This window comes from Molothrus aeneus, chromosome 3 (assembly GCF_037042795.1).
Source record: "Molothrus aeneus isolate 106 chromosome 3, BPBGC_Maene_1.0, whole genome shotgun sequence".
In the NCBI taxonomy this organism is placed as follows: Eukaryota; Metazoa; Chordata; class Aves; order Passeriformes; family Icteridae; genus Molothrus; species Molothrus aeneus.
In genome coordinates this window covers 21,420,844-21,446,759 of record NC_089648.1, presented here as the reverse complement: position 1 = coordinate 21,446,759, position 25,916 = coordinate 21,420,844, and the positions used below count along the sequence as shown (strand labels likewise).

At 43.2% G+C, this 25,916-nt stretch overlaps 2 protein-coding genes and 2 long non-coding RNA genes across 10 annotated transcripts in view; 1 reads left to right on the top strand and 3 right to left on the bottom strand.

The window, feature by feature from the left end:
• Positions 1-9,883, bottom strand: part of KCNH1 (potassium voltage-gated channel subfamily H member 1) — a 180,020-nt gene extending 170,137 nt beyond the window's left edge. For both annotated transcript variants that reach the window (XM_066546469.1, XM_066546468.1), the window contains exon 1: positions 9,811-9,883. In XM_066546469.1, coding sequence (XP_066402566.1) covers positions 9,811-9,883 — 73 coding nt within the window. The remainder of the gene's footprint in view (positions 1-9,810) is intronic.
• Positions 9,884-14,657: 4,774 nt separating this feature from the next.
• Positions 14,658-18,141, bottom strand: LOC136554476 (uncharacterized). The gene is made up of 2 exons (XR_010783337.1): positions 16,564-18,141; positions 14,658-15,080 (listed from the first exon to the last, which is right to left on the bottom strand). It is a non-coding gene; the product is annotated as an uncharacterized lncRNA (long non-coding RNA).
• An 8-nt stretch (positions 18,142-18,149) lies between these two features.
• LOC136554474 (uncharacterized) lies at positions 18,150-24,651 on the bottom strand. Of its 2 annotated transcripts, XR_010783336.1 has the most exons (4): positions 24,462-24,651; positions 20,686-20,759; positions 20,002-20,073; positions 18,150-19,339 (listed from the first exon to the last, which is right to left on the bottom strand). It is a non-coding gene; the product is annotated as an uncharacterized lncRNA (long non-coding RNA). The 2 variants fall into 2 exon arrangements; XR_010783335.1 differs by lacking the exon at positions 24,462-24,651 and having other exon boundaries at positions 20,686-22,363.
• The window catches only part of RCOR3 (REST corepressor 3), a 27,379-nt gene continuing 25,968 nt past the window's right edge, over positions 24,506-25,916 (top strand). For 2 of the 5 annotated variants that reach the window (XM_066546463.1, XM_066546462.1), the window contains exons 1-2: positions 25,031-25,248; positions 25,737-25,793. In XM_066546463.1, coding sequence (XP_066402560.1) covers positions 25,107-25,248; positions 25,737-25,793 — 199 coding nt within the window. In that variant the 5' untranslated portion in view covers positions 25,031-25,106. Of the gene's footprint in view, positions 24,541-25,030; positions 25,249-25,427; positions 25,450-25,522; positions 25,554-25,736; positions 25,794-25,916 lie in introns of those variants that run through there. The other 3 variants (XM_066546464.1, XM_066546466.1, XM_066546465.1) reach the window with 3 other exon arrangements.

The following is a 25,916-nucleotide window of genomic DNA, read 5'->3' as shown; positions in this document are numbered from 1 at the left end:
TCATCAGGAAGTACAGAAAATGACCAAAAAAAAGGCAAATACAAATGTTAGGTGGGGTCTTGCCCTGATCTTAATAGCGTTATTCCATGCATGAATTGCGTCAGAATTGCTTCTGACTGCCTTCCCTTCTCAAAAAGTCACTTTCCCTTCTCTCCACTTCCTAAAGAGTTCCTGTTAAGAATTTGCCTCCCTTTCACACTTAAACCTTTTAAGTTTTATTGTTTTCAGATAAATAATCTCTTGGGTTTTTTTCATTGAAGGCTATATAGGACACATTTCTGATAACCATCACTGTGATAATACTACTTTTATCTAGCCTTGCAAGGCTTCTGTGAGTTACAACAATGCTCTTATCTCCTATTTATAGGTGAAAACAAAGCCCTAAATCCACAAGGGATTTAAGCTCCAAAAGTTGAGACTGCAAGAGTCTAGTCCCTGATGCCCAGCTCTCAAGGACTTGGGAGCTGGAAGCTCTGTGAGCTCTGCTGGAGAGGAGAACTAAAAAGCTTTAGCACAGCAAATAGAAATCTGACCAAGTTAAATCACAGAAAACAATGAAAAAGGGGGATATTTTAAGGCTGGTTTTTTCCCTTTCCCATATTTGTTACAATACCTAATATTTTAACATAAGCCCAGTTCTCATAGTTAATACTCAATTCTTTGCCATTATTGCAGGAGCTGAAGAATCGTGTTCCCACTTATGTTTTTGGCCCAGCAAAGCCCATGACAGTTTCCAAATGATGCATAGAGAGCATGCACACATTTCCCTCCCTAAGCAGCAGTTTGGACATTCTCCTAGAAGATAAGGCTACCTTAGGGCAGTGAAAGCTCGACATTATTTCAGCTCTCAAATGACTGTTCTAATCATCAAGCCACGACAGCAAATAGATGTCAATACCCTCATCACAGGAGTTTTTAAGTCAGTATGACTTGGCTGTTGTATTTTATGCACCCCTATTAGCCAGCACTGGGTGAGCTTCTCTAGCATGTAGAGGTACAATGTTTCATCAGAGTTCAGGCTGGATTTAGTTGTGAGTCAGAAGCAAGCTGGAAGATCATTATGTACCCATAAAACTCTAAAGGAAAAATTTTGCACAACTATCAACCAAAGAACAAGTCAGAGATGTTGATGATCCCATTGTTTCTTAAGTGTCTCTCCCTTCTGGCTAATTCAAACTTCATGCATCTTGACCTTTCTTTGATCCAGGCTTTACATAGCTGACAAACACATCTCATTTCTTGAGAAGGGTCTCTGACAACACTGTTTTGCCTGTGTGAACGCTGGCAAGACACAGCACAAAATAAGGACTCCCACTTATAACTCCAGCGCACAGCCCAGGAGTAGAAGGGCTGTCCTCGCTGCTATCATTTACATTCAATTGCAGTGACAGCCCTGACAATGTGCTGCTTGGGGACAGCTCATAACCTGGTCATTTTTCCTAACATAAGAAAATACTGAATAACATCCACTGAGGCAAATACTGCCATTGCATCTGCAGGGACACAGGGTCCCTGAGACCAGGAAACAGCTGTGGCTTTGTTACACAACAAGCACGAGGGATGCTCTAGTGAACTCTGAGTATCACAGAGCAGAGACTCTTGGGGACTCACAAGTGGGTCAGCAAGGCCAGGAAAGGAGCTGGCCAGAGGAACACCATGAAGAAATCTATTGCTAAATTCTCTTCAAAGACAGGGATGAAATGGACATAATAGCAGCAGTATCAAAACTATTTGGTGACTTGAAAGGACTCAGTGAACTCCCCTACCTGAAAATCAATTTCTATCACAATGGCAGCTGTGTTAGCAGTACTGCCTGGCCCAAGAAGAAGCTGTAAGCATCACTGGCCCTTCCTATGAGCTAGAACTAGAGAGAGCAGGCTCATATAAGACCTGGGCTTCTGGCTTGTGCTGAATTGCTGACTTTGGCACAGTCTGAACAAGACCAAGGAAATATGCAGAGGAAATATGCAGAGGTGTAGCACAGAGCACAATGTGCTGCAGAAACACAAGTAAGAACTGTAACATCACAAAGGCAGCACAATTACTTGCATGAGTAGGGCAGGCTTCTGCAGCATGGATTACTTTGTGAAGTGCATCACTTCCTATTTTCTAGCCTGCATTTTCCCCAGGTTAGTTCTGCTCACTGCAGTATACCTACGTCAGCATCTACACACTCAAATGTCAGATCCAGTTTGGGTTATCACTTTAAAGTAGACACGGCCACTTAAAAGCAACAAGAAAAACATTTTAGCTCCTTCCAAAATGTAAGAATGGATTTCACTCAGTCACTGAAACCAGTACTTTCCTCCACTTAGAAAACACACCATCACAGAAGAATCAGAAAATGTCTTTCTAAATAAACTTGGTCCTTTTAACACTAACAATCACAGGTGTCTAGAGCATCCATTTTACCAAAACTACTCTATCTACTGAATCCTACTGTTATATTTAGTACTGTGTTTAATCAAAACTGTCCATCAGCTTCCAGAATTCCTGTAGATAAGTTGCACTCACAGACATTTATCTGGCCAGGACTAACTGACTAAGGAGTGTTCACCTCCTTGCATGAACGTGGAGCAAGTCACTGAAATGTTTTCCCCCTACCATTCATTGCCCTGCACAGCTACATATTCACTACCACTGTATCCCAGCCTCTCCTGTAGCATGGATCTTGCCAAGCTGAGACGACCCCTCCCCACCTCTTTCCAGAGGCCAGCACACAGGTTCTACCTTCCCAGTCCCACCAGTGATGCACAGGTCCTCTTCTGGGAAACAGTGGCAGAAGGTCAGAGACCAACAGACAGACATACTCCCACAGCACTGCCAGACACATTCCCACGCTGAAGGCGTTCCCTCATTGCACAGGGGAAGCTGAGGGGAAGCCTCTGCCCAGGCAGTCCTAGTGCAGGTAACAGGAGAGGCTGGTGCCCACTGCACTTTCCCATGTTTGGGTCAGTCAAATCCCCCAGGGTGCTTGGGTTTGTGTAGTGCACAAATGGGATTTAAATATATTAATATTTTTCCCCACAGTCATCATACAAATACAACACTCAAAAAGTTTGTTCCCAATCTATTCCCCCTTGAGGAAAAGGAGAACCAGGCTCAGTATGGTGGGAAGGCTTGCTCCTCACCAAACTTGCTTGTTCTCCCATGAGAGAGAAGGGAAGAGGGAAAGGGAAAGAAGGAGAAGGAGAAGGAGAAGGAGAAGGAGAAGGAGAAGGAGAAGGAGAAGGAGAAGGAGAAGGAGAAGGAGAAGGAGAAGGAGAAGGAGAAGGAGAAGGAGAAGGAGAAGGAGAAGGAGAAGGAGAAGGAGAAGGAGAAGGAGAAGGAGAAGGAGAAGGAGAAGGAGAAGGAGAAGGAGGAGATTGCCCTCCTTCAGCCTCCCTCATGTTGGGTGATGACAGCCCTGGTTATTGAGACCAGCAGGTCTTTCTTTATCCTGTCTCAAACTCTTCCCATGGATCTTCAGGGCAGCAAACCTAGTTCTTTAGCATTAACAAGCACAAACCACTCCTACAGCAGAACCAACAGAGCTGCTTCCATCTAACTAACAGGTTTGCTTCCATCACATGTGTCTCTCACCCTCCCCACGGAACAGGGGTGGAGGATACAGCTACTGCTGCCTGAGATGGGCACAGAACAGCAGAGATGCTGTGTCACAGCCAGGGTATGAAATGTGCAGCAGGCAAAAATCATGTGCTGCTGTCATAGCAGTAAAGATTGTATCATGCAGCTTAAGGACAAGGGACACGTGGTATCTACAAACTTGTGACTTTGCATAACAAACAGCATCATTTGGATACTGGGGGGAAATGAGATTGCATCATTTCTGTCTTATTTCTTCCCAGAGCATAGAAATTAATTGTGTATAAGTAGGCCTGTCAAAATTGCTAACAAAGGATAGGTATGTATGAATCTTTGCTCATGTTTAGTCTTAGCTTTGAAAAAAAAAGTAAACCAGAAGCACTTAGTCACACTGATTAGTTACATTGTTCAGATGTAATTTCTGAGATCAAAATATGGCTCTAAGTCAGTTCAAATAATTCACACTGAATTTCAATTATTTATTCAATCCTTTCTTTGCACACATGTGATTTGAGATTTGCACTTCTGGGACCAACCACATTTTCATCCTAACAGAAGTGGTGTAACTGTAGTCAGAGCAAGTATAGACCTGCTGAAATGACAGAAAGACTATTCATACGGTAAAATAAAAATAATAAGGAATAATTCTGCTCTTCCACCCACATCCTCCTGTGGAAGCCAGTGGTGTTACACCAATACTCACATTCACTCAGTATCCCCTTGTATTCATCCCTACAGTGGAAGTGCTTCAGTGCTTAAATATCCCATTGAACAACTTGATCATTCTATAGGATAATGATATAGTGGCCTCAAAATCATCTATCCTTAATATTGAGGTCAAAATTTTTCAGCTCACTGTAATACAAAAAACATAAACTCCAATAGATAGGTTCATTTGGGCTGTTTTATAAAAGTTTTATATAACTATTTAATTTCCAAACCAAAATTGATTTAAAAGTTCCTTGGTTGCTACAGCATGAGCACAATTCCCTAAATACAGATATTTCATGTTTATGCAAACATGACTTACACTGTCATGTGTACACCAGAGCAAAGTGCAAGCGCAAGTTGAAAAGAATTATTAAAAAATTTGTATCATCAGTCTTTCCACAAATAACAAGAGACTCCAACTAAAGCAACAACTTTAAGTGAGTCACTTTAAATCATTACAGAAAATGAATGCTAATTGCAGCCAGCAGAATAGACAAAAAACTACATTTTCCATCTCAACATTCTTACTTTGCATTGTTATAGAAAATATTTCATGGCAGGCATCTACCATGAGAAAAGCTTAAATTGAAAATTATGCATCATTCTAACACTTGTAGCTATAAAATCTCCATAATTATCTATCTTTTTAAAATAAAGCATATTACTGCAGAATAACAGAACAAGAATAGCTGAAATGGCACCAAACTTGCACCAAAGGTGTCATAGGTATTTTATGGACAGAATGATTTGTCACCTGTCCTTGAAGTACTGTCCATATTGAGAAACGTTAAAAATCCAGCACAACCCCCTCAAAAACCCCCCAAAAATAAACACTAAAACACAAATCCCACAACATTTACACACATGTGATGTTAGAATGAGATGATTAGATGATTTTCTGAAATGAGAAAGTTTATCAGCAGGTAAGAGTCAGACATTGCACCACTCTTATTAAAGGACAAAACCACTGTTTAGCAGTGAGGGTTCATCATTCAGCTGGTCAGGGGGTTTGTTTTTCCCATGCCATATGAGATGAACACTAATCCAGAAAAGGCATACTTTAGTTGCATCAATTATGAGTCTTTCTTTAGTTTAAAGAAGCCATTTGATTTACTGATTATAGCCCTAACTCCCCACTCACTTTTATCTATGAGTTACAAAAATGCATTAACCAATTCTCCAACGAGTGGGTTTCATGAAGACTTGTTTTATAATCTTGTTCTAGGATTTAATGCAAAACTGGATTGATACATTGAATTATCACAGGAGAAGTTCTTGAGCTTTCAGAACATTAATTTTAAAGCACATTACCTGTCATCTCTGTGCTGTACATTTTTTCCCTTACTATCTATAAAAGTAATTTTAACAAAATCAGGCCATACATTCCTAAATGCATAAAGGTGCACACTCAGAACTAGACTTCTGGCCTAGTAAAAGCCAGCAGAAAAAAAAACATTTTACATTCAATTCCAGTGATACTGAGAAAAAAAGACTGTCAGTAGTGAATAGGTATTTCAACGTACTGATCAACTGTGAGAAAAGCATGGATGAAAATGTATATGAAAATATATGTGTCTCCTTTCCAGTTGTTAACATGGGAAAGAAGGAAGATCAGGAAGCAAAAAAACCCATTGTTTCATTCTCTTCTGGGAAAATGTCCTTAACACAGAACCTACAAGCTGTCCTCTTGCAGTTTCTGAAGGTCTGCTGTTTTCATTCCTCATTCTCTGTTAAGTTTCCTTTGCATTTTTCTCTGGCTGAACACAAAAACAGTCTTTTCAGTCTCAGAAGTGTTTACAATAAAGTTAATTTCTCTCCTAGGTCTCAGATGATGGTACAAGGTTAGCATGCCCAGGATGCAAAATGTTTATTGTACTGGGACTTTATAGCCTGTAATGAAAGCAATGCCATAAATCATGCAAATGTCTGTTATACTCAAGATCTGTGTCTGAAGGTGCTTTTTCTTTCCCTCTACAGGGAACTCTCTGCATTCTCCATCAAAAGATGCAGGTTTGCTTCCATAACTGATGTCTCCTTAGTGTGTTCCCAGGGGATTTTGTGAAAGGAAAATTAAATTCACACAAGCCTTATGCCTTCAAACTTACTCTTCTTCCAATCTCCTCATTTTGTCCATAAATCAGAAAAGTGCCTGTGACTTCCATTGAAATTCCAAAGCTATGTAAATACAGGACTTACTTTTGCCATCCTTATACATGCACAATTATCACACACCTCAATGAGAATCTTGACCAAGGAAGGATTGAAGAATTCAGCTGGCATTTACATAAATCAAAAACAAATTTTTTCTCCAGATATTGATAAAGCATTGGAATATCACAAATAACCTCTACAACAAGCTGCACAAGTTGACTTGGGTGCCCTGGCCATGATCCAGGTTTATAACTGTTATTATTACAGTGCTTGTATACTGTGGATGTATTACATTACCAAGAAAAACATTAATATCACATTAGCAGTAACCATCAGGGGCTAGTGATTCTTTATATACTGCACTGTGTTACAGCATGGGCTCATTTTCTGTCCCACTGGGTGTTCTGGTCTTTAAATATTTCAATGCTTCAAAGAAATTTTTGTCAGCCAACCACTGCATGCAACATTTATTTTTCTAGCTCTGCATGGCTAGTATAGAAACATATATTTTGAACATTAAATACAAGATGATCAGAATTATGGTGTCCCTCATTTCAAAGAAGGACAAACCTTAAGCTCACACTTTGTGCAGAAGGTCTTTGTGTGAAAAGAAATCACAGAGGACCAGACAAGGTCCACAGATCTAGAAGATGACATGTTACATGTTCTTTCCTGTGTGTGCTACCTAAGGCCATCCCATGCTCTCTTTACTCCCATGAGTGGAGTGGGAAGGCAGTGCTTTGCAGCTCTAACCCTAGCACAGCTCTTTTGGCTGGCATTCAGTGCATGAGAACCTGTCTCAGTTGATTTGCAGCCTGTGAAGAAGCTCTCATTCCTAATAATGCTGAAGCAGACCATTCAGACCAAAGGAGCTGGAGGTGAGTCCTACTGCAGAAGGTGTGCTATAAACATGAGCCAAATTTTAACCCTAATGGCAAAACCCCTGACCTTGCACATCTACATACACTGCTACTACCTTTTGCCACAGAATGTGCATCAGCTCACCAATCCCACAGCTAACATCACAGAAAGGCTGTCCAAAGAACTCCTTGTCAAAATTACTGGTAAAACAAAGGTGTAATTAGTGCTGTCCTTAGAGCAATGCTTGCAAAAGAAGCTGCATGCCCATTCCTTTGTAACCACTATACAGCCCCTTCCACTGAGTTAACACCCCCCTGCCCCAAAACACTCTTTCCTCCATCCACCCGTGACTGACGATACCCATGTCATGTACAAGTTCCTTCCCACAAAGCACTTAGTTATTTCTGTTCAATGACAAAATTCCTCTCTTTTCAAAGGGAATCCTCTGCAAATTAGGAGCATTCCTATATCTGTATCACCCAATATCTGTTGGCACTATTCAACTTGCTTGCATGTGCCAGCAAATACAAACTTGACAAGAAGCCCAAGGTTTATTTGGCAAATCCCAAATGGCGTAGGCAGCTTCATTGTGGGTCACATTACTGCCCAATTGAACAAAACCAAGAAAGGGGAGCCAAACCTCAAGCTTTATGGGCCCATTTAAGCACTCATCCTGTGGGCATCCCAAATCACCTCAATGGCCAAGCAGGCAGGACAAGATGAGATGTGGCATGTTTCCATACTGCCCCCGTGCTGGTCAGCACAGCCCTGCCTCAGCATGAGAGAAAGGAGGCTATCCTTGTCTCTTCAAACAGACTAAGGGTAGAAAAAACTGATTCATCCAACATTGGTATGTGACAGCACCACATTTCCAGCAAAGCTGGATTGGGTCCAGCAAAAACTTGAAGGCACATCACAGAAGAAACAGGGTTCTAAACCTGAGTCGATTCCCTAAGCTTATCCTAGTATGTCTGAACTGTGCATCACTTCCTACCAAGCTTAATCTAAAACTTGTATTGATTACAGCCCTCAGGACTTGCTGAGCAATTTGAAATGGAGTGCTGTCATTCTACCTGTGCTGTCTAGCACTACGCTCTGGTATGACACCTTCTTAATAATGGGGGAAGAGAGGAAGAAACAGAGCACAGCATCTGCTGCATGATTCCCCCCATCTCCAAGCCTCAACTGATTTATTGCAGCGAGGCTTTGGCACTGAAAGCCAAAAGAGGAAATTGGTTTTTAATGAAGAAAATAATCTACAAAGTCGAGACAGTTTTTAGAAAAACCTTCAATAACTGTTGTTGGAAGATTAGAGAAGCAGCCTGAATGTGATGACATGTAACGTTCATTTTTAAAGACATTAAAAAAAAAAAGAGGGTAAGATTCACTATAAGACTGGAAAGTAATTTTTTCAGGAATGCAGCCTCCAGCCCCATTCCTTCTACAGGAAAGTTGCAGAGAGAAATAACCTATAAAAAGAGCCTCACAATTTTATGTGAAAATGTGGTCTTATCAAAGGGTAGTTCTCCACTCACACTGCCTAATTAAAAATATTTGAAAATCATTCTTGGGATCATTTGAGTTTTTAGCTGCTTATCAAGAGGGTTAATTGTCTTTGCCTTATCAGAACAAACTGACTATGTTTTTAATTAATTAACTCGTCTTGTCTTCAAAAGGAGCTTGATCCTCATATTCTCAACCATACTACAAGTTCTTAATCCCTGAAGTGACCCCATTGAAGTCACTAGAACATTAGAAATGGCACAACTTAGGCTCGGGGCTTTAAAAGAAATGCATATGCCTAGGTTAAACAAACCCACGAACGCTTGCATGGTCGCCGGCTCACAGAGGGAGTAGCTTTCGGTAAGTCCCTAAGTGAAAGAATCTGGATAGCATTAATACATATTTGCATGCAATTGTGAAATTCGAGGCATTTTCCACTCCACAGTTTTCCAAGAGACAGACCTGGTTACAGTGCACTAGGAAAAAAAAAAAGAACAAAAAAGCAATATCTGCGCTCAGCCCTTAAAATGGCAAACTCTCTCCTCACTTATGACAAACCTTCCCTTTCACCTCGGGCAGGCAGCCCTGGCCGATGCCCCCGCACCGGGCTCTCCCAGCCCAGGGACCATCTTGAATCCCGGCACCTCCTCCCGGTCCGGAGCCGCCGCCGCCCCCGCCGCTCTCTGGACGCCCCGATCCCCCCGCCCGGGGCCGGGCGCTGCCCCCGCTCGCCCCGGGGCGCGGATCCCGGCCCGCCGGGGCTCGCTGGGCGCCCGCCGTGCCGGCGCACCTGCAGCCCGAGCCCCGCTGCCCGGCCCGGGGGCTCTCGGCGGTACCCGGGCGGCGCAGCCGGCACCGGCTCCGGCACCTGGACGCGCCGCTCCGGCGGAGCCGCCCGGCAGCGGCCGGGGCTCGGCGCCCACCGCCCGGCGCTGTTCCCGTCGAGGACGCGGCGGGCTCCTCGCGGCCGGCGAGCGCTCGCCCGCGGTGCCCCCTTACCGTTAGACCTTCGCACGATGTTCTCCAGGAACGTGTTCTGAGGCGCCACCAGCCCTCGCCTTCCCCCGGCCATAGTCGCTGAGCGGGAGCGCAGCGCGGCGCGGAGGCTCCGCTCAGGGCCGCGCCGAGCCGCGCTCTGCCGCGCCGCCACCCGCCCGCCCCGCGCGCCTCATGCCCCCGCCGGGACCGGCACCAGCGGCTGTGCGGCACCGCCGCCGCCGCCGCCTCCCGCGCACCGCAGCCCCGCGCCGCCGCCGCCGGCGGCCCGCCCCGCAGCGACCCCCGCCGGCCGCCGCCGCGCCGCAACGCCGGGGCTGCAGCGCCATCGTCTGGGGCCGCGCCGCGCCGCGGGCTGCCGGCCCCGAGAGCGCTCGGCCCGACCGCGGCGGACGGCGCCTTCCGCCGGCCTCTGCCCCCGCTCGGGGGTGGCGGCCGCCGTGCTCGACCCCTCGCCGGTGAGAAACGCGGAGTGCTTAAAGACCGCTCACAAACTCCCGGCAGCCGCTCTCTTGGCGGCGGGAGACACCGCTCCAGAGCCTTTGCTCCCCGCCCTCATCCCAGGTCGCGCTCCACGCTAGCCTACGATGATTTCTGTTAGAAGGCCGCTTAGTAGTAAGTGGTCAAACTGATTAACAGCTCCGTGGAAGCAGCGAGACAAACTGTTTAAGTATAACCTTTGACAGGTCTTGAACTCTTTGAGATATTTAACTGACACCAAGTTTTCATTCAGAGATTAATTTGTTGTTCCCCCATACCAATCTATCAGTAAATGGAAAACACTCAGATCTTTTACATTTAAAAGGCATATTTTCTCTAGCTGGCACTGGCATTTACTTGCTGTAATGCCTCATTAAGTGTAACACCTTCAGGCTCCGCAGCTCAAGGCATATTGGAGACATGGAGAGTATGGTTCTGCAGGCTCATCTGCTAGAGGAAAAGCTATTTCTCACAATGTGAGCAAATAAAGCATGGCAAACACGATGGCCTGTGTCAGCTGGGATTTTTAACCACTACTACCTTTCCCACAGAATGCTGGCACTGCCCAGCCTGCTCTCTCCTGGGTAAAGATTGGGGCAGGACCAGCCAGGAACCACAGTCAGCTCCAGCACAGCCACACACATGATCCAATTCGGGGTGTTTTTCTAGAAGCACAGCTGTGACCAAACACTGACTGTGACACAACACTGCCTGAGAAGTCTGATCTCCCTGCCACCAGCCTTCTACAGCATTTTTAAATGAAGAGTGTGAGACTCGAGGGGTGAAGGCAGGTGACAATTCCATTGCAGCAGCAGCAGCTACAGACCAAGTCCCTGAGCATGCTGGTGCCATCAGCCCCTCACACAGCTGGGATCCTGGGAACTCCTAGAGATCCTGTGGGCCAACCCAGCTGCCAGGCAGCAATTAGCTGTGCCACAGAAGCCTCTTTTAAACTGGTGATTATTTCTATGCTGGACACCTGCATTTGCTGCCAAACAGAGGCAGGTTAGGAGAGAAAAAAAAAAAAAAAACACAAGACCCAAACCCCCCCCCCCAAAAAAAAACCCAAAAAAACAAACAAACAAAAAAAACCACAAGTGCCTGAAGCTGCAAAAAGGCCACCAACTGTCCCTGAAATGCTGGGATTTAAAAGAGCCCATAGAAGCATTTATTTGCATCTTTACACATCTAAGTACCCCTAACAACCATCCATGTGAGAAATGGATTTATAAAGAACTTTTAAAACTTGACAGAAAGTTCATATAATTTTGTATATTTGTATATAAACACTGAAATAAGGTGTGTTGTTTTCGGAAGGTCATGGAATAGAGACAACATTGTTGAGAGAAAGACTGAACTAGAAAAAAGTCATAATAAGTTTTAAAATACGGTTTTGTAAAAAGACTAGATATTTTAGAGAATTAGAACTGTGAAAGATATACTGTAATAAGATTATGTAGGATAAAAATATAGGTAATTAGTGTTAGAAGTAATAGCAGCATTGTGTGGTAAAAGCTAATAGGCTGAAAAACATTTATAAAGTATTGAAACCAGAAAATAAGTTAGCTTCTGATGGAATAGCATTGAGTTTTATGTCTCTTATGTCTCACCCTTCATCAAGAGTGACAACAGAATAAAATCTTTTAAAACATCTCTCAGTTGCCCCATCTCTATAAAAGCTAAGAAAACCAACAAATCCATTCAAAGCTGATTTAGTTCACACTAGCTTCAGCAGCACAGGCCAAACCTGAAGAGATTCTAATCTCTCTGACAAAATTGTAAATGTAAATGACAGTGAATTTACACAACTGCTAACAACCAAAAGTGAGATTAGGAAAACTGGGATGCAGAGTAGCGTTTCATTATTCCTCAAAGCCACTGTGCCAGAGGAATAAGTGCACACTGTATCTTAGCTTCTGCTGGAATATCTGCAGGAATATCTGTGACTTAGGAGACACCTGGCAGCTGACATACATTACAGGAATTTTGAGGTCTTTACAGGAAAAAAGTATCAAACTGAATCAGCAAGTACAGAATCAGAAGTGGGAACGAGGTGACCTAAGAGTAAGAAACTGAAGACTTTTTTTCTAGGACTCCATGAAGTGTGGGCTGGCTGCAGTTTATGTTGCATTGTGTGGTCCAGTCTCTGATTACCTAATTTTTCAGTGTCCTGCTTAATCCAAAGTTTCGTGCCAAAGGTGCTATTTTATCTACATTGGTTTTACATCTACCCTGTAACATTGCAAATGACTAAAATGCTATAGCAAATTGTAGTGGTTGACCTCAGCTGAGTGCCACATGCCCATCAAGCTGCTCTATCACTCCCTTCCCCAGCAAAATAAGATGGAAAAAAACTCTTGTAGGTCAAGAAAAGACAGGTTATTACAGCAAAAGGAAAAAAAAAGTGTGCACACAAGCAAAGGAAAAAACCAAAGATTTTAGTATCTACTTCCCATCAGTGAGTGATGTCTTGCCACTTCCCAGGAGGCAGGGCTTCAGCACACAGTGGTTGCTCCAGAGGATAAACACTGTAAATAACAAATGTCCCCCCTCCCTACTCCTTTTCCCTAGCTTCTGTATCTGAGCAGGCATCACATGGTATGGAATATCCCTTTGGTCAGTGAGTCTGCTGTCCTGGTTATGTTCCATCCCAAGATTTTGCCCAGCTCACCATCCTGGAGAGGGGAAGATGCTGGAGTGACAGGGCCGACACTGTGCCAGCACTGCTCAGCAGCAGCCAAAACCCTGCTGTCTTATGGGCAGCTCTACAGCTCCCAATGCACAGCACAGCTCTGGGGGCTGCTGGGGGGAAAATGAACTCCAGCTCTGCCAGACCCAATAACAAATGGAAGATTTCTCCTCTATCTTCTACCTCCTTTGGACTTTCTCCCCCCTGCAAAATATGATTCTTGCTGGCAGTATGAATTTTTCACCACTAGAGCAGAGGACACTGTGATGTCTTACTGTGATTATTTTGAATTCTGTACTCATTTTCTCATCATCACTGGTAAATTTTGCTAATGATACAGAGTTGAAGATAAAGCCCCACTTGAAGCAGGACATGTATTCTGTCCAACTTCATTATTAGCGGGTGGTTACATCTCTCCAGCTATCACTTTTTTGAAATTTCAAAACTGGAGTTGCTTAATTTGCATGTTTGCTTAAGCCTACTGGATAGAACTAAATATCTAACACTTCCATTTAAGGCTAATATAAAAAGTGATAGTTTGCTATAGAAGACATTCAGCTGTCTTGCATTAAGCTGTTCTTTCCTGAACAAGGCCCTAGGTCGGGATGTGTAGTATCAATAATCAGTAAGTGACCATCCTTTGGCTGCAGAGCCTTAAGCTCCTGTTCCATGGTCACACTGAGCAGCTGCTGCTGCAAAAGGGACAGATTTGCCTTCATCTAAATTGTGCATATTTGTCACCACACTGAATTGAAAACCAGCCTGAAAAGGGCAGCTAAGACACGTCCCTCTTTGGCAGCAGCCTGTGTTTACATCAACCCATTTACTAACATGACTGTCAACTTCCAGTGTTCATACACACAAACACCTTCAAAACATCAGTTCCAAGAAATCATTTATGGGAAGATCATTTAACCCCACGGCGTTTATGAAATAGACACACTGGAATTGGACAGAGCTCACTTCTTTCACTTTATCCCATGGTTCACCCTTCAGAGACACTAAGGTAACTTTAAAAACTTTCCCTTTGTCAGCCATTAGAGTCTCTTGGCAATCTGTTCCAACCTCTAACATATCTTGTGAGAAAGCTTTTCCTAAAATGCCACTAAGTCATCTGGTCTCTGAAGCCAGTAAAAACTCTTCCTTCTGCAGTCACAAAAATCACCAACCCTTTTGCAAGTTTTCAAATGCATGAAAAGTTACTGTAATGCTCATCTGTCACCTCTTGCTGCCTCACAGTCTGGACAAAACCAGTTCTTCCAAAGTTGCACAAGGCTTCTGCTCTTAGATTCTGCCAGTACTTTGGGACTTCTCATTTCACTGTCACAGCACCAAATGGGTAAAGAAACATGGTAGTTAAGGCCATCTCATAGGCTAAGAATTTAGCAGGTTTATATTGAAAAGAACTGGTTAATTTAAGGTCTTTTTTATTTCTTCTCTGTTTTGCACACTTCCTTTTGCTCTTTGTAAAAAATAAACTGTCAAAACCAAGAATCATAACACAACTATAACAAACTACCACCAACCCTAAAAAGAAAAAGAGCATTCAATCTTTAAATTGAGTTCAGTTTGTATACTACCATATGGCTTTTGATAAACAAAATTCATTAATTAATTAAATAACAAATTACAGAAGGTAATACACAAGTTACTAAACAAAAAAAGACATCTGAATTCCAACTAAGGTGGAGAAACAATTATAACTTTATTTATTTATTTTTACATTCAAATCAATAAAGCAGTCATTATTATACAAATTCTTACCCCCAAAGGAATGCAGGCAAAGGCTTCCTGTTAAGTAATAACATCCATGAATACTTAGTTGCTTGTGATTAACCTTATTTGCTATCTTGTGGGAAGAGCAATGAGAAACCAAAGTCCTTAAAACTAAGTCAAGTCAGTAGTTTAACAAGCACGTGTCCATCAAAAGGAAAGACTTTGAGAACATATCTGTGCATCTTACTGAAACTGTTCCATTTATTTCTACACTATCTTGAGATACTCACCAAGTTCAGCCTGAGGTTCCTAAAGGTCCAATTATTTCTGGGGTCTGAAATAAACTCAAAGAAAAATCCAGTCACACAGCAGACTGTAGACCTAGGAACTGAGATATGTTAATATTTTTAAGCAGCCATAACATTTGCCAAACAATAGATATTAACACTTTTCTCATTTTGGAATTACTGAATTTCCTCCAGAGTTTTTACGGGTAACAATTATGGAACAATAACTAAAAAAATCCAATGTTCTGAAAGTAAGAAAAAAATCTCAAAATAAAACTGATGAGGGAGTACACAGCCAGTTTTTATTTATACATCTAACATTTGGAGTGTGGGCTAACAGGGAGGAACTGTTCCTTCTTAAAGAACACCTCAAAAGGGCATAGAAATTTTTTCCCCATTTGGACAGCATGTCCATCTCCATTCTCCTTTCTCTTCAATAGGAGAAAGCATCTTGGATTTCCAGAGTAAGGGAGGGGAAAAAATAAAACGCCTAGAACCCAACAAAAAGTCACCACACATCTTGTTTGGGACAACAGCCACTATCACCCTTCCCCTCACTGCAGCTGTGGCTACTCAATCCTCTTGGCTCAACCCTGTCCTGGCATGGCCAGTCTCTCCCTGCCTCAGAGCAGAGGCAGTGACCTGCTGCTGTTGTTACTCAGAGAGAGGATAGAAAATACCCATAGTTTCTTTGGTTCCAGGTTTGGTGGGATTTTTTAAAATATTTAAATATTTACACATTATTTAAATATTGTGTATTGTGAAATATTGTGTACTTCACTGGTCTCATTTTTCCTGTGTCTCTCTATCAATATAAAACAACGCAAAATTAAACAGTTTGGATGCAGTTTGCTTGAATTCTAACAAAATGCAGGGTCCTGCTAAGTAATTGTTACAAATAACTTTATCTGCATGCCCTGTCCACAATAAACACAGGAACCCATAGTTCTGGATGATTGTTTTTTGTAAAGTAGCAAGGAGCTCTGAAGGCTGAATTACTGTATTGTTACTAATTGCATCCTTATCTCTCAACTGTTATATAGTAGTCTCTAATATAACAGTATTTTTTAAAGCCACTTTTAATCCTATGTTTTCGTAACATACTGTCCAAAGAATAAAACTGAAAATTAGATGGATTAGGCCCAGATTCAAAAAAATAACTCCTAGTTAGGAATATGCTTGTGCTAGCTAGCAAGTCCTCTTTTTTTTTCTTTGTATTCTACTATTCTACTAGATAGCATTTTCCAAGAATGTAATAATGCCAAGAATTCCCAAATAATACTGAGTCAGACTCCCCAGATTATACTCTTTGGTAAATTTAAAAAGCCCAACAGTCATAAAAGCCTCATTGTTTGTTTTCTGGACAGAAGCATCCCACCTGTGAGGCTGAGAGTGGTAAAAGCATTGCTAGTGCTTCTTTCCAAGCAGCCTCTCCAAAAAAATACACCTTAAAGAGTACCCAGCATAAAACTATCCTCAGCACAGTGAATAAATTTCTTGCACAGAGCTTATATTTTATAGATTTTGCCTTTTATGTACTCAGAATTCCTGCTTTGAAGTCACATATTTTATAAAGTTTCTTACCTTAAGACTTTACCATACCAGTTCCCTGTACTTTTCAGTTATGGAAGGTTTATCAACAGCCAGAAATCAACCTCTCCTCCAAAAAAAAAAAACCTAGAATAGAGAAGGAAAAAAAAGTAGACTAAACTCTTGTCACTTTATTTCATATTTTTTCTGAGTTTAGCATTTCATCACATATTTCCCACTTACTAATGTCAACAGGCTGCATTACTCACATTACTCACATGCATTACTGCTTTCTGTGTAGACAAAACCTTGCTGCTTTTCCCTCCCACTGTCAAAGAATGCAAAAGTAGCCAAACAACTGAGGAGCATAAATCTGGCAGGGACGGCGGGAAGGAAGGGTTTTGTAACTAGCATAGTACTGCCTTTTTTTTTCATTTAAAATTTAAACGAAGTGATACCAAACTGTCTCATTCTAACTAGTGTCTTACTGTTATCTCCAGCAATTGCACTGAGAAAAAAATTACTAATTTTCTAAATTTGATCATATCTTAAAAGCAGTTTTTTCCATGGTATTTATCAGTACTGGACTCATATTCATACCTAGTAACTAGTAACCCATGAGATGTTGGTTTTCATAAACACTTGCATACTTGCTGGGGGGGAGGTTTGTCTTTTCCAATTTTGGTTAATTTTTTTACAAGTAGAAGAGGATTCTTTTTTTTTTGCTTCCATCTATTATTGTGAAGCAAAGACTGCTACCAGTTAATTAATACAAAAGCTTCTTTGTTAAGTCACACAGTACAGAGAGGTATCAGGACATTCTTTTAGAATATCCAGACCTATCTGCAGCTACCAAACTAAAACACAGCATGTGGCACATGGGAAGGTGAAATAAGGGAACGAGTGGATGGGGTGGGAATGCACTTTTTAGAAGTGTATGTTTACACAACAAACCAGCAGAACATCACATTTCAAAAATGGCCTTGCCAGTTCTGCAGAATCCATAGGGAGGGATCTCTGGTAGTGAGCTCAGAGTGTAACTCTGAAACCTGGGTCATCTCTTTGGTTTTGTAGAACAATATGTGTCTAACACAAATGGACCTCATAACAGGTTCCCAGACTGTAACATATTTCAAGTTTTATTTAGTTTAATTTAACTGAGGACAAAAGCCACCTTCACTAAAAGGGATGTAATTTAGATGGAAGATAGTGAACTATATAAGAGCAAGTAAAAACATCATCTCCAGCAATAAGAGAATTTAAAGCACTGGCTGAGAGTGAAGTTGAGTGGCTGTTTTTCTAAAAACTGTGTGGAAACCAACAATAGCAAGGTCCTAGTGGTATCCAACATTTTCACCCTGAAGTTGTGTATGCTTGAGCTTTTGTTTTTCCTCTCAGTTTAACAAACACTCCAGCAGAAATTTTGTGAGCAGTTCATTCTTTCCAAGGACAATTTTGCTACTGTAGATTGACCCTTTATGTACCGATCCATACCCTCAAATGCAAAATTGCAGATTTCAGTTTTATATTTATGTTGTCATTATCTGCCTCAGACAGGAGAAGAGAGAACATCATTCCTGGAAACACTGTACAATACAACTTGAAGAGCCAGATACAGCCATATTGATTCATTTGTTGTTGAGCTGCTGGGTTTTTTAACAGGATACTTTTAAGAGAACCATTTGTACTCCTAGAAAATTCCAGTGAAATGGTATTATAATAACAATTTCCATGTGGAAAAGTAAATCTTACTTATATGAGAAAAAATTCATTAATGATTATATTTTTGTTGCTTGCAACTCCGTCTTACAGATATCCTTAAAACAGAACCTCTTGCTGATCTTTCCTAACTGTATATCTGAACTGTGGATCATTACATGAGCCAAACAGTAGTTACAGCAGGAAAAGATATGACTCTTAAATAGCAGTAATGTTTTGATATCTACACAGTCCAGCAACACCGACCTTCAAAATCCTGCACAGCTCCATAACACAGGGACTTCTAAGAAACAGTGTAGACTTTTCTATAGAAACAACAAGATAGAAAGGAGAAATACAAACTCTTGTAATACATCAGGGACCTTCTTTTGGCCCTAGACAGTGTTACTTTCTACTTTCCACTTCCCTCCTTCCCCCATCCTTAAATCACAAGAAGCCAGGTAGGATAAGTTATGGAGGACAAAATTTAGCAGAAGGTGCCAGTATGCTACAGCATAAAATGTTCTGACAGTCCAAGGCCTAAGACATACAGCAAAAAAAGCTGCCACTTCAGGTTACTACACCACTTCTTACACCTTTTTTCCACATGTAAAAATACATCATCTTCCTCAAGTGAAGTTCTTAACATTTGGTTCTTTCAGATCCCCCAAGATTACTCCTGCAATAAGACTTCTCTTAAATGGATGGGCAGTAAAGGGTTACAGTAATTTTATATAATTTGTCCAACGTATTACTGATGTTTCCTTTATTCTCCCTTCATTTTCCTTTCCTGATTGGAAATTCAGTTTCCAATTACATACACTGGCTGGATCCCAAACAAACTGTAAAGTGTTTGGGGCAAAGTTCTCTCTTTTTCAGGATTAGGCACACAACAATGGTAACACAGCAGAGCATTTTCTTTTCTTATTCTAGAATGTTTTAAAGAACATTTTTCTCAACAAAATAAGCACTTGGTACTATTAACTGCAAGGAGAAAATCTTGTACAGTGTTTGTGATGTTGCTTCATGGAAGGAAAAGGAGAAGAGATCCACAGGAGAGAGCATAAACATCATTACCTCACAGCAAATGGTCACCTCTTCAAGTTTTCAAGTTAGCACAGTGACAGGCAACCTGACAAGAGTAAAGCTAAGTTTAGCACAGTTTCCCCAACCACATGGAATCAAAGCACTTGCTTTGCGTTTAGAACAACAAACAAAACCCCTCCCAAACCACAACAAACACACAAAAATGTAAACATTGTGCAGGAGAACCAAACTACATTTCTTACAGAAGTTCAACAGCTTTAAGTATCAATTAGGTGACCTCTGCTTTCTGCTGAACAGTCCTATGAAAAGTGGTTTAGGTAACTGTGCAAAAGTGAAAGAGGACAAAGTAAAAGCACACTAGCTTACCAAAACAATTATGATCTTTTTTCCCTTTTGTGGGAAACAACTAGCCCTAAACCCCAAGTATTTGTACAGAGGTTCTACCATTTCAGCCATGTATACAATATCTTCATACACAGTCTGAGAATCTTCACTGACAATACTGAATGTCAATGCTCTGATTCAAAGACATACTGCCAGCTATTACCAAAATTTCCTTTAAAAAGGGTAGGCAAAAATATAAGTGGTTAGATGATATCTGTAGACTGACTTTCTGAAATGACCTATTGTCCTGAGTTGCCTGTGTAGCACAAGATGAAGTCAGCTACACTCAGCTTTTCCCACAGTGTGTTATCATATTCAAATGGACACAGAACCTCTTTGCTCTTTGCAAACAGTACAGCTCACCAGATATTTCGATTAACTGAAGAGAAATGAAACAATGATACTGAAGGGGCTGAGCAGGAACAGCTGTCTCTCCTGTCAAGAAAAAGATAAAATAATTTCTTTTTAAGGAAAAAAAAATAATCATACAGTGTCAGTAAAATTCACATGTAGGAAGTCACCGAAACAAGTCTACAAATACATAAAGGTGGAACAGAAGTTTCTGTAACACATCCATAGGAACAAGTTTTTTTTTTAAGATACCAAGCTTTACACTTCAGAGTTAAAATCTTTAGAAGACCAAGAATAGGCTTCTTGCCAACACAGAATGGAGACTGTGGCACCCACTCCAAAATGAGTTCCTCTGTAGAACTGTCAGGATCAAAGTACTGGGCAAGATGGATGTTAGCACTAACCCATTATGCTCATTCCTGAACAAGCCTTCTAACAGTGCAACAAATAATTTATCTCAAAATACTGTTTTTAACAGAGTGCCAAGTCCTAACACTCCCCACTCCATTCAATGTATCCACCATTAACACTGTACAACACAGTCTGAGTCTCAAATTTTGGCAATATGATATGATACCTGGTGACAGGCATTTAAATAGGAAGAAGTATCTACAGCTGCTGAAGTCCTTTAACTTCTCAAAGGAACTGCAACATGACTTTCTTCATCTCCCAAGAATAATTTACCTTATTAGTTACCTGTTCTGATGCAGAAGAATTCCATTCAGATCTGGAAAGCAGATAACTCTTGAAATCTTCAATTGGAAACAGCACTACAAAAAGAAAGAAAACAAAGGAAAAAAATCTCAGTTGGGAGATATTAACAGTAGAAAGGCAGGAAATGCTTTGCTGTTTCATTTTAATATAGAACAAATTTTTACTAACTTCTGCCTTAAAAGTTTAGGACTAGAATTCAAAAATACTAATAAAGGCTAGCTTGAGACTGAAGGCCTGATTTTCTAGAGCTGTAGAAAATCCACCATCTTCCCCTGGTTCCACTAAAATGTGAAGTCCTTGAAAAACTCAAGAATGTTGAATGAAACACAGCAACAACCATCATCAGTGTAAAAGAAGTAATAAATCTCACCCTGTCCACTCTAAGCCTCCCACTTACCACCCAGCAGGCCAAGTTGTGTTTCATATAAAAGAAACACAGGATTTGATGGATGACACCTATATATTTTCCAGCAGAGGCGTGAACAGACTCCAAGCAGTCTAATTTATCTGAAATTACCTTGATGCCAGGCATGCTTTTCCTAACGTGTTTATGACAACAAAGAGCTAACTTTTCTTTATGGAACAATTATAAACCTTCATATTAAAGCACAAGTTTCCAGGCTGGATATTGCCAAAAGGTTTCCATAGTCATCCTATTTTCTTTGGGTTTCACAAAACACACATCAGCTATCTATAATTTTTCTAGAGAAGCATCACAAATCTGTTGACCTGTTTCTAAAAATATTTAAAGACACAGATTTTAAATGGTGTAAGGCAACATTCCCAAGACAGGAAACTGTCAAAATGCTCTTTCCAAAAAAACTGAAAGCATGAAACTGTCACCATAAGATAAAAAGGACAACCATGTGATCTGCAATACTTTCCCTGACCTAGAATTTAATGAGTTAGAAATTTATAGTTGAGATGGGCATACAAGGGGTATGAAGAGCATCCAAAGAGCAATGAAGCTGGTGAAAGGTCTGGAGCGCGAATTTTATGAGGAGCAGCTGAGTGGGCAGGGGTTGTTAAACCTGGAAAGAAGGAGGCTGAGGGGAATATTCATGGCTGTCTACAACTGCCTGGAAGGAGGCTGTGGCCAGGTGGGGATTGGTCTCTTCTCACAGGTAGTAACAGGATGAGAGGAAACAGCCTCCAGTTGCACCAGGAGAGGTTTAGACTGGATATTTGGAAAACTTTCTTCACAGAGAGAGCAGTCAAGCATTGCAGCAGGCTGCTCAAGGAAGCAGTGGAGTCACCATCCCTGGCAGTATTTAAAAGAAGCATGGATGTGGCACTTAGGGATGTGGTTTAGCGAAGACTTGGCAGTGTTGGGTTAATGGTGGGACTCAATTTTAGAGGTCATTTCCATCCTAAATGATTCTAAAGTAATACAGGCATGTTAAAACCTCGTTTGAAGAATTTAGTTTCTTCTGAATAAACAGTCTTTACCTTCCCCTAGCTCACCACTCAACAGTGGTGAGGGCTCATCATTAGCCCTTACTGTAAGGTAATAATATGCAGGAGCCCACACTCCAATCAGAGTCTGGTTTGCAATGAACTCCAAGAACCCACACCAACAAAAATTGCACAAGGTCTCAACCCTGTGTGGAACATTCTGAGAAGCAGCTGTGTAGGTTTTATGCTGAGTTAATTGCTTCCTTTTGAGCTTCTGTTTCTACTTTTTAGCAACTTCACTAAAAGGAAAGAAGCAACTGGTTCACCTTCCTTGTCTTCAACTTGTCCATTCCCTAATTCCCTTCCTCTCTGTTGCAATCCACTTTGTACCCCAAGGATCCCTGCCCAAACACAAACCTTCCCCCTGAAACTATGACTTGGGAAACACGTTTTAAGAAGAAAGGCATAATCTCCAAGAACGAAAAACCGACGGGCTCCTAAAGAGAATCTTCAGACGGCCCAATCTGCACCTTCTGAATGCTTTGGTTGCTTTGCTGCCCTCTAGGGCTTATGTCCGGAAACAAAAATTACAAATAGGGATACAGGGAAGGAAGGATATACAGAAGAAAGGAGACAACATAAAGCAAGGAGAGGTTGTGGATGCCCCATCCCTGGAAGTGTCCAAGGCCAGGCTGGATGGGGCTCTGAGAATCTTGATCTAGTGAGTGGCATCTTTGCCCTTGGCAAGGGTTTGGAACTCGATGATATTTAAGGTTCCTTCCAGCCCAACCTGTGATTCTATATGCTAACATTAATCTAAGATGACTCCTTATGCATAGTTTCTGTAACAAATGCAGCACCAATCTCACAAACAACTATTTGATTATCATGTCACATCCAATCCAGAAGCACTCATATACTGAATGTGACAGAGGAACTGTGCAGAGAGGGATAAAAAACAACCAAACAAAAAAAAAAATTAAAACAGAAGACAAGAGAAGAAATAGCCCAACTTTCAGACTGCATGCAGGAAAATAATCATTATATGGATCTGCTAATATCTAAGTACTTGACTAAGCAAACCTAAGCCCTTTCATGTAACCTCCAAAATGCAGCTCCATCAGGAGCAGAAAGAGAAAAGGCCAAGCTCTTCTGACAATTCTCCTCCAAACCATGCCACAAGGAATCTCTCTTCCTTTCAGGTGGTTACTTTCATGACACCTGTAAGAACTTAACATTCCTGAAAGCTGTAACAGCTTACTAAAACTTCCAGCAGCTTTTATCAGTAGTTAAGTACTGTCAGACAAATACAGTCGTATGCCCAAATTTCACATCCATAGAAAATAAAGATAAAAAAATCTCAAATAGATGGCCTTACAACTAAAACAACAAATCCCAATTTCCTGCAAGTTTTCGTAATGATTTCCTGCTTTTTGTAAATTTTGTGTCTTAAAAGTACAAACTTCGGTTCAAGATTTTCCCGTGGCTCTGGCATTTCAGTGTTTTCCTATTGTGGGGTTTTTTTTGTGTACATTAAACTGTGAGGCTGCAAATCCTCAATTGTTGAGGTACTTGCAGGCAGTCAACCACTGCTGCTCCTACCTTGTCCTTGCTCATCTTTCTCTCCAGCTCATGAAAAACAGCAAGCATAGAGGAGTAACAGCTTGTTTACTTGCATTTTTGATAGCCATCGGCCAAAAGTTGTCACAAAACCAGTTCTTCAAAGACCACAAAACTCCCAAAGCAGGAAAAGTCTTGACAATATCTTCCTGACATATTCTAGGAAGCACACATATACGAAGGTTTTTCAAAAGTATATAATTTGATCATTACGTGCTGTTTTCAAGGCAAGCATCAAGAAACAGCAAACACAACTGCATCCAACTATAAGCCAACATGAACACTTAGTAGCCATAAGTATGGACGCAAGTGGTCATCTCCCCTTTATCTCACCTAAGAAAGCAGCTGCACTATTCCTGCTAGCACTCCTCAATCATCAATCAGTCAATCAATCAACCAACCCACCAGCGTGGGGCAGACAGCCGCCAAGGCAAAGTTGGGGAAGAATGCTGAGATGTGACAAAGGGTAATGGATTGTGTCAGACACTCTTAGCTGGAACATGAGACTTTAATTTGATATACAGCAATTAAAAGTTATACTTTTTTCCCTACATCTGGAAATCGGACTGACAAACTATCAGGGTATCATTAAAAATATCTATAACACATATTAAATCATAGCCACAAGAACATTAAATGCGTTTGCACAGAACAAACCAGACTAATAACGCATCTCCAGATTAAGCAGCAAGACTGTTGTCACACTGTAACTCGGTCTGGAGCCCGTCTCAGCCCTTTTTTACCTCCTAAAACGTGAATATTGGAGATAAACTGGATGGTAACACCGCAGCACTTGGTAACGCACCGGAATTCACTAAACAGGTAAATAAATAGATCACTTTTTGAATTTAGAAAGAAAAGCCAGCACAGGTTCCCACATCGTGCGATTTCAGCGATGTGACAGCACCGTCTTTCCCCGCTCCGCGGCCCCGGCCCTGAGGTGGCCGGGCCCCTCCCGCGCCTCCCGTCCCCGCTCGGCCCCTGCGCGGCCGCGGCTCCTCCCGCCCTGGCCGCGGCACCACCGGGCCCGCCATCCCGCCCGCCGGGATCCCTGCGCCGCCGCCGCCGGGAAATAGTCCCCTCTGTGCTCTGGGCCCGCTGGCCGGGTGAGCTCCACGGCGCGGCGGCACGTCCGCGGTCCGGGAGGAATCCTTCCTTCCTTCCTTCGGCCGCGCCGCCAGCGCTGCGGCGGCATCCCCGCCCCTCGGCGAGATCCGGCCGGGCCGGCGCGGAGGGATTCCCGGCGCCGGGGGAGGGGGGCGCGGCGGGCGGGGGGAGGAGGTGCCCGAGGGGGGGGCGGGGAGGGGGGCAACATGGCGGCTCCGTATTAACTTCCCCCCCCTCGGCAGCCAGCGCTGCCGCCGCTCTCCCCCGCTCCCAGCCCTGGCATGCCGGGCGCGATGGAGAAGGGCGCGGAGCTCTTGGGGGGAAAGAGCCGGACAGCCCCCAACGGCGCTAAGAGCAGCAGCCCCTCCAACGGGCACTACTCGGAGCCGGAGAGCGGCGGCGGCGACAGTAGCGACGAGCACGGTGCGAGCCTGGGGCCGCCCCGCCGGCGGCGGCAGGGGGGTGGCGGAGGCGGCGGGAGGGGCGGCGAAGCGAGCCGAGCCGCCTCCCCCTTCCCGGTGCCGGGGCTCCGCCGCTCTGTCCGTGCCGCGGCCGAGCCGCGGCCGCGCGTGTGCGGGGCGGGGGGGCGGGAGCGCGCGGCGCGGCCCCGCGGCTGCCCCCGCGGTACTTAACGATGGGGAGGGAGTGTCTCCCGGGAGCCGCCGCCGTCCCCATTGTTCCGCTGGAATAAACTCCCCCTTCCGCCTCCTCCTGCCCCCTCCTCGGCGGTCGTCGGGGCTTAATCCGCGGCGGCGGCGGTGGGCGGGGGGTGGCGGGGGGAGGAGGTGGCTTATTCCGCACGGCCGCGGCGGGGGCTCCGCCAGCCCGCCCGCCCGCCGCACGGCGGGAGCCTGGGACGGCGCCCGGGGACGCTCCAGCCCTTAATTTCTCTTCCCCCCTTTGCCTTGCAGATGTAGGAATGAGGGTCGGAGCGGAATACCAGGCGCGCATTCCTGACTTCGAGCCCGGTAAATGGCTTTTCGGCTGTAACCTGGCATCTCCCGAGGCGGGAGGGGTGGGCTCGCCGCCGGGGCGGGCTCGCCCAGCGCTCTCGGGCGGCGGGAGGCGGCCGCGGGGCTCTATTTACGGTG